Source organism: Chrysochloris asiatica, unplaced genomic scaffold (assembly GCF_000296735.1).
Source record: "Chrysochloris asiatica unplaced genomic scaffold, ChrAsi1.0 scaffold00007, whole genome shotgun sequence".
Lineage (NCBI taxonomy): Eukaryota > Metazoa > Chordata > Mammalia > Afrosoricida > Chrysochloridae > Chrysochloris > Chrysochloris asiatica.
In genome coordinates this window covers 26,803,960-26,812,455 of record NW_006408525.1, presented here as the reverse complement: position 1 = coordinate 26,812,455, position 8,496 = coordinate 26,803,960, and the positions used below count along the sequence as shown (strand labels likewise).

The 8,496-nt window shown below is 41.5% G+C and overlaps 1 protein-coding gene across 1 annotated transcript in view; it reads left to right on the top strand.

Moving 5' to 3' along the window:
- Positions 1-5,761, top strand: part of LOC102837509 (keratin, type I cuticular Ha4-like) — a 7,141-nt gene extending 1,380 nt beyond the window's left edge. The window contains exons 2-7 of the mRNA XM_006833683.1: positions 2,923-3,005; positions 3,867-4,023; positions 4,397-4,558; positions 4,645-4,770; positions 4,958-5,178; positions 5,677-5,761. Coding sequence (XP_006833746.1) covers positions 2,923-3,005; positions 3,867-4,023; positions 4,397-4,558; positions 4,645-4,770; positions 4,958-5,178; positions 5,677-5,761 — 834 coding nt within the window. The remainder of the gene's footprint in view (positions 1-2,922; positions 3,006-3,866; positions 4,024-4,396; positions 4,559-4,644; positions 4,771-4,957; positions 5,179-5,676) is intronic.
- Positions 5,762-8,496: the final 2,735 nt, after the last annotated feature.

Here is an 8,496-nt window from a genome sequence, read left to right as displayed (position 1 = left end):
TTTCATTGCCATGGTTACAATCCCCTCCATGCATCATCAACCAACCAAAGTATACCCTGCAAGACTGCTCCCCGGTCATCAGCCCCTCTCCCTCTCTAGGTCTAAAGTCTCCAGATGCTCCATTTCTACACGTCATCGTCTCTGCCTCCATCTCTAGCAACACTGCTTCTCTGGGTAGGGTCCTGCTCTCCATTCTTCTCCCTTGATAGGACCAGGATCTCTGCTCCTAGACTGCAAAGTCAATCACTCCCCTCCTTTTGCTACAAAACATCTACCTTTACATTTCCAACCCTTACAGTCAGTCCTGATAACAATTATTCATTATTGTATCACAAGAGACATAGCTGCATCTCCTTTCATTAGCCCCACCAGACAGACTGGATACTTCTCAGTGGAGATTCTACCTTCCTCTGCACCCTCTGGATCTAGGCTCCCTCTTGAAAACTCGTAAGCCAGTCACTTCTTGCCTCTGTAGCCCTCCCCCCCTTTTTGGATAGCCAATGTCCAAGTTGTCCATCCCTCTCCGCTCTGTGTATGTAGGGGTTGGGGATGATCCCTGCTGTACAAATTTGCATCCATAGGTGTAGGTCAAGTTCATCAAATTGTGTCAAATTACTCTTTTTTTCCTCATCTTTCTTCTTCTAGTTGATCTCTGATGATCCAGTCATTGAAGCCAGGTCAAGTAGGTATTATCTGCAAGTGTGAATGTTCTTATGCATATGCCCTCTCTTCTTATCAGCTGGACACTTCACTCTCTACTCTAGTCCTCTGTGGGTATGTCACTGATTCTGGGCCCAAAAGTCCCCAGGTCTCGCCACACTTTGGCTGACCAGGTCTCCACCTGGGTTCACAAGAGTCTATTGAATGTTGTCTATGAAACTCGCAGCCTCATTGCTGTTTCCCCCTCACTTCCCCTTATCAGTGACGAACGTGATCCCCAATCAGAGAATGTATTCCCATTGAGTCCTAATCTTAAAGGGGGTTTTCCCTGAGGAGATCCGACCACTTGCCTTGATGTCTCCTGGGTGAGCAACTTGCTTGTTATTGTAGTAATCAGTTGGGCTGCCATTATTGTTTTGTATTTTTCCTGTTGCTCTTTCTTTCAAGAAGTAGCTTCTGTTCTTCTAGCCATGCCAGGCTGATCTCCTTGTCTTTTCAAGTGGAAATTTCCCACCTCAGAAGATGCTGGATGGGATTCAGGATTCCACCTATGGTCTTATGTAATGCAGAGTCTCCGAAGGAAGCTTCCTTCATTGGGCACATTGTAGCCTCATTTTAGGTATTCCAATTAAGTATAGACAGAAGACGGACTTACAAGCATTCTATGCTGTCTCTTTCTTTATGGAGTTCAAAGCTTAATAGAGGAAACATATTTAGAAACAAATGACCATGGTGAATGTGGCTCTGTGCAAAGTCCTGTGGAAGGCCATAAAAGAAGGGACTGCATGCAGTATTTAGGAATGGATGTTATACAAGGAGCCTTATTAGGTGGGGAAGAGCAGTCCAGGACAGTATAGGAAGAGGAAGAAGCCAGGTGCAAAAGCATGAACAATGGCAAGGTGAGAGTGGAGCGAGGCAGCAGACTTCAAGGAAGGTGGTATAAGGATAGAGTATCCAACTGCCTTTGTTTGCCTGGAACTTTACTGGTTTTAACATCCGGGGGACATCCTTGTTGTTGTTGTGAATTGCTGTCGAGTAGGCTCTGACACAGCAACCCAATGCACAACAGAACGAAACACTGGCTGTATCCTGCACCATGCTCTCAAAAATTGTTATGTTTAAGTACAACATTGGTGCCACTGTGCTAATTTATCACATTGATGGTCTTCCTGTTTTGCACTGATCCTCCACTTTACCAAGCATGATAAATATGTCCTTTCTGATAATATGTGTGAAGTATGAGAGAAGAAGTCTTGCCATCCTGGCTTCTAAGGAGCATTATGGACATACTTCTTTGAACACAGATTTGTTTGTTCTTGTGGTAGTCCATGGAATTTTTAATATTATTCACGAACAGATACCTCAAATGCATTAATTCTTCTACAGTCTTTCTTTGTCATTGTCCAAGTTTCACATGCATATGAAGTTATTGAAAATACCATGGCTTGGGTCAGGTGCACCTTAGTCCTCAAATTGGCATCTTTGCACTTGAACACTTCAAAGAGTTCTTGTGCAGTAGATTTGTATAATGCAATGTTGTTTGATTTTTGAATGCTGCTTCCTAAGTCAATTGGAACTGTTGGCCACCTTCTGTGACTCTGGGCTACTCAATTCCTGCAGGAAGCCAGAGACAGACCAAGAAGAGAAGAATTCCTAATGAAGGACACAGTTTTACTTGACCATTCTGGTCTTCCTTTTATCCTAACATTGAAAATCTGGAGAACTAAGAGTTATTTGAAAAAAATGTAACTTAAAGAAAATAGCTTTTAACTTTGAGGAGTGAGGCATTCTTTATTCTCAGATATAATTGAGCACATATTGCACATAAACAACATTTAATTACCTTATATGTGAAAGCTTCACAAAGTCTGTGGTAAAGTGGAATTGAAAGATAATGGCATTTTCCACGGACTTTTGAAGGCCCCCCCCCACCCCCGTATATGATATACTATGATTTTTCATCATGCTCCTTCCACATAAGCAGGTTATTAGGGATGGTGCTGGCTGAAAGTAACAAAGCCCATTACCATTGAGTCGATTTTGACTCATAGTGACTCTCTATATACATTATTTCTTAAGCTGCAATTTATAGGATCAGATAGCCTCATCTTTCTCGCTTGGAGCTACTTGTGGACTTGAAGAGCAGATCTCATGTTTCATAGACCAGTGCTTATCATATGGAGACACCAAGCTCCCATGGTGCCAGTAGGGCTCCTGAAAAATAAAGGCCTTGCTTATTCTGGAATGCTTTGGATTTTCCAGATCCTGTCCAGCAAGGCTGAGAACACTAGGATGGTGTTGCAGATCGACAATGCTAAGCTGGCTGCCGACGACTTCAGAACCAAGTAAGGACGTTTTCTTAGGATCAGAGCCGTGTAGTAATGGGTAATGGGGTGGGATGAATGCAATGTGATGCCCCGTGTCCTGGTGAATGTGCAATTAGAAGCTATCTGGGATAAGATTGGGAAGACTTTTTGCCCTTAGTTAGATATCTTCTAAAGTCCTGTTAGCTCTCAGATACTGGGTTTTAAGGTTTTTTTTTTTTTTTTGAAGGAGTATAAGAAACCACAGTTCTTTCTCTTTTTCACTTGTGTCAAACCAAGTTAAGAACTGAATTTCACACTGGTCCCTTAATGGAGGCTACTCCCTCTCAGTCATAAGAAAGAAATGGTTCAATCACAAAACAGCATATAATATCCATTTCTTTCAGAGAATCTTTCAATTGTTCTAGGTATGACCATCATAGCGTGTGCTTTTGCAATTTTTATGGGACGTTGCAGTTTACAGTGTGATTTTACTTATGCCACTTCTTTATCACCAGGCTAGTCCTACAAAATGGTCACTTTGTCTCTGTTTAACAGATGAGAAAATCAAGGCTCAGAATATATTAGGACAATTATTATTTGGCTTTTAAAGCTTACTTACTTAAATAAAGAAAAAAACAGTGGGACTTAGTTGATAGCAGGGGTTCTTAGAACAAATAATGTTGGGATAAAAGTAAATTTCTGGACTACCTCAATAACTTCTCTATGGGTATGAGGGAGCAAATGGTCTCATTCTGAACCTCTGTATTTCTTTTCCTTTCAAAATATTTTAAAAACTCAGAATATTTCCCAATATAATGGATAATATTAAATTAGCCAAACAAATCTCAGGAAAAAAAGTCTTTCCTTTTTACCTCCTTTGACTTTTGTCTGTGTGGACAGGTACCAGATGGAACACTCCATGCGACAGCTGGTGGAGGCTGACATCAACAGCCTGCGCAGGATGCTGGACGAGCTGACCCTGTGCAAGTCCGACCTGGAGGCCCAGGTGGAGTCTCTGAAGGAGGAGCTGTTGCAGCTCAAGCAGAATCATGAGCAGGTAAGAGAGTTCCATGAAATGAGAGAGGAGAGTCAAACCTGGACTCTATACTTACATTAGCAATGATTACATTACATTAGCAATGATTGTAAACCACGTGCTATGCCAGGTTTACAGTGAGCAGTAGGAAGAGCAAAACGATGTGATAAAATCCTGGAGTGGGAAGAAACTTTAGATATCATTGAATCAAGCATCCTCATTATAGAGATGAAGAAAAGAGACAGAAGGTCTGACTTGCCAGAGCTAACAGTGGACTTTAACTTCAACTGTGTTTTATATTCTAGTACAATCCTCTCTCCACCACATTGGACTCTATCAAATAGAGTTTATTTATAGACTTTTCTGTGTTTCTTTCTTTCCTTTATTCCTTCAGGAAGCCAATGCCCTGCAAAGCCAGCTTGGAGACCGCCTGAATGTGGAGGTGGATGCTGCCCCCAACGTGGACCTGAACCGTGTGCTGAATGAGACTAGGTCCAAATATGAGACCCTAATGGAGACCAACCTCAAGGACGTGGAGGAATGGTTTGCCAAACAGGTGGGCATGTAGCAAGTGGCCACCTAGAACTTCCTGGGCCTGTAAGGCAGGATCTGACCCTGTCTTCTCCCCTCTGGCTGTTTCAGACTGAGGAACTGAACAAGCAGGTGGCATCCAGCTCGGAGCAACTGCAGTCCAGCCAGGCTGAGATCATGGAGCTGAGACGCACTGTTAGCTCCCTGGAGATCGAGCTGCAGGCCCAGCACAACCTGGTAGGTACTGTTCAGATGTCCTGCTGAGAAATGCAAAGCCAGGGAATTCAGTCTCTGGGGTCCCTTCTGATCACAAACTCTTCTTAAATCTTTCAGCTTATGACTTGTTTGTAACAATATAGAGAAACCGTTTAAAGGAGCCTGTGTATGAATATTGACTTATTTATTTTTGGTCTTCCCATCACAGAAAGACTCTCTGGAAAACACATTGACAGAGACTGAGGCACACTACAGTGCTCAGCTGTCCCAGGTGCAGAGCATGATCACCAACGTGGAGTCCCAGCTGTCTGAGATCCACTGTGACCTGGAGCGTCAGAACCAGGAGTACCAGGTGCTGCTGGATGTCAAGGCGCACCTTGAGGGTGAGATCAACACATACCGGAGCCTGTTGGAGAGTGAGGACAGCAAGTGAGTATGATGCTAAACTTTTCTGGGGAAACATGTCAGGTGGGATTACAAGACATTATGGGTATTCACATGCTGGCCATATTTTCATCTCACCAAACAATATGCATTGATGAAGGATCTACTATGTATACAGTGATCTGTGAAATTTATGGAAATGTGGCAGACACAGAGATGAAGGGAATGTAGTCCCTGCCTCAGAGAGCTAAAATGGTACAGAGATTGCTACTCAGAACCATAGGACAGAAAAAGTTGTGGTAAGTTCTATGTGAGCTCAAGAGGATGGGAGAGTATTTTTCAGAGTCGTGTAAGAAATATCCTCCACCTTTACACAAGGCAACTTGGAGAGAAAGAAGGATTTATATCAAGCTAACTTGATGTCAACTAACCACAACCATTATCAATTCATCAATTGTCTCATTGAACTCAAGGTGTTGTGTGTGCCATAGGGTTTGACCCACTCCCATCCATAACCCAGTCTAAACGTTTGTGTCTCCTCAGGCTTCTCTCCAACCCTAGTTCCACCTCCAATGCTCGTGGCAATTCCTCTGGACCCAGTGGCAGCTCTCAGTCATGTAGCTGTTAACTTAGAAGCTTGAATTCTCTTTGAAGACATCCATGAAGCCATTTAGATCAAGCATAGGAAAGATCCTTGGAACCTGCCTTTGCTGGACCTCTGTGTTTTTTTAGAAATCTGTGTCATGCCAGCCTTCCAGACTCAACAAGTAGTCACACATCACCAATTTATAATGTCTGGAAAACTCTTTTGTGCTACAGGTTGAGTCTTTTCAGTCCTAAAGATAGTTCCCTATAACCTCATCTGCATATATTACCCATTATTTTAGGGTGTTTCCTGTAGGTAGTGAGCTTCTGGCTTTCCTTGTTTCTTTGGTATTATCTGGAGTGCAAGGAGGCTCCTTCACTTACTTCCCAATAAACTTTATTTCCCTGGTATAGTAAATCTGTTTCTCATTCATATTTATGTATTGTTAATAACTCATCATAGCTGTTTCCTAAAAAGACACCTTCCATAGGAGGATGGAATGGTTTAAAGGACTGGACCCAGTCATTATGCTCCCTGGTCCATACTGGTGAGGAGGAAATGACAGGTTCCTATGAGGCTCACACCAAAGAGACACCATGCAGAAAGCTGGTCTTCAACACCTGCACTGATTTTAATTGGCTGCAGGGCCTTTGGCTACACTTAGAATCCTTGCAACACCGCATTGCCATCTCTGACAGTCATCTCCATTAAACTGGAATTCCCTGTTCCCATCTCTTAAATTTTCTGAAGATCAGCTTTCACCTCTGCCTCTTTGTAGAAGTTCTCAAAGAGCAGCAATTATCTTCTTTCAATCTCTCAACAATGTGCCTGCAACACCAATATAGGTACCTGCTTCTCCCTCAAAATACACCTTTGTTGATTGTTAGAACCCCACACAGAGTCCTGATGTGGTGCTGTGTGTTAACGCACTAGATAGCAATATCAGTTTGAACCATAAAGTTGGTGGTTCATGCTCACCAGCCATTCCTTGGAATCCTTATGTAGGGTCATGGTAAGTTGGAACCAACCGGAAGGCATTTAGCAACAACTTAGCTCCACACACTCTGGGTCTTTTTGATACAGGTCCTGACTACCCTTCTCTCTCTTCTGATTATCTTGAACCCCCCACTTCTGTCTGATCTAAGTAAGGGAGCTTCTTAGATCCTTAGATCTCTGGTTACTATTTCTACATTCCCATTCATAAAGAACTAGTACGTTTATGCTGCTAACTCCCAAGTCCTAAGATCAGGTATCAGGTTTATGGTTCACCATAGGACATCTGGTATTGGACTAAATTTGAATTGGATTAAAATTTGTCTTTGCCAAACTGATTCATCATGTTATCTTTGTCCTGTCAAAAAACATTTTCTTTCCTTTTTTGTTTTTGTTTAATAGACATTTATTCCTTTAGAGGAACAACTTCTACACATAATCAGAACATACCTTTTCAAAATAAAATTTAGAAACGAAGAGTTTTTGTTTATGGAGTCTGCTACAAATGTTTTCTAGAAATCATAATTGAGCCATAAATCCTTAAATATGGGCTCATTGGTTCCTGGAAACTTGCCATCAGATTATAAAATCAAACTTTCATCAGCCAACTCAGAATTGGAGAACTGAGGCAATTCTGTATTTCCTACACACTCATCGTGGGAAGGTTTAGATGTGACATAAACAAACCCAACAAAATGGTAGTATGCTTACAAGGTGGGCACACAATTGTTAAATTTGTTGTGGAATGGGGAGGCCCAGGGCTAAGTAAGCTACAGTGGAATGTGAACCTTCAGACCAAGCCTCAGTAGCTTTATGGGAGAAGATACGGTGGGCTAACCAAAAACAATTTAAGGCTGATTGGGCTGACCAATTTGCTTTTATAGCTAATCTTTTTATTTTCACTAAAAAGGAGAGAGGGTCCACAATAGTCAAAATGAGATTAAAAAAAAAACAACAAAAAACAACTAAGACTGCATGTTTGTTCTCAAACACTTGAAAGGTATTTATTAATGGACACTAGGGAGTTAACTTCTTATCCTGGGTTGTACATCTCAAGGTTAAATAATTGCCTTGTTTCCTTCACATAATGTTTAATTTGTGTTTTAATATAGTTAAGTACCATCAAGTTGGTTCGGGCCCATAGCGACCTTGTGTAGGGTTTCCAAGGGGCAGCTGTTGAAGTTGAATTACTGACCTTATGGTTCAAACCATCATTACAGTCGAGCACATTAACCCACGGACCTCACCTTGACTCCCAGTGTAAATACCACTGCAGACATGTTATCAAATCTAGAACATACCTTTCCCAGATTCTACATATCCCAGGAATGAAGATTGAACAGGCTTTTAATTCTGATGATATCATGGAGACCAAGGCAACTCTGTTTAGGTTGATAAGTCAGACTTGTTGCATTTGAAAGTTCTCTTGCAATGTTTCTACTAAGAATGGTGGCATTTAAAATTTTTTCCTATTTTTAACCTGCAGTTACATGAATAGATGCAATATAAAAATGTGGACTCTAATTGACCCCATTGTTTTTCTGCAAAATGATCATGACAAAAGGTTAGGAGAGTCTCTTCCCATCTTACTAATGTCCAAGCAAATCCAACTTATTCAATAAAGTTTGTTTGAATTTACCTTTTTTAAACTCAAAAAACGAGGAGATCCAAAACTCCAACCATTTGAAACTATCAGAGCATTACATCACCCCAATTAAACTATAGGTTTTAGCACATGCACTAAAGTGTAGAGAAAGAGCTAATTTCAAAGCTCCTTTTAAAGA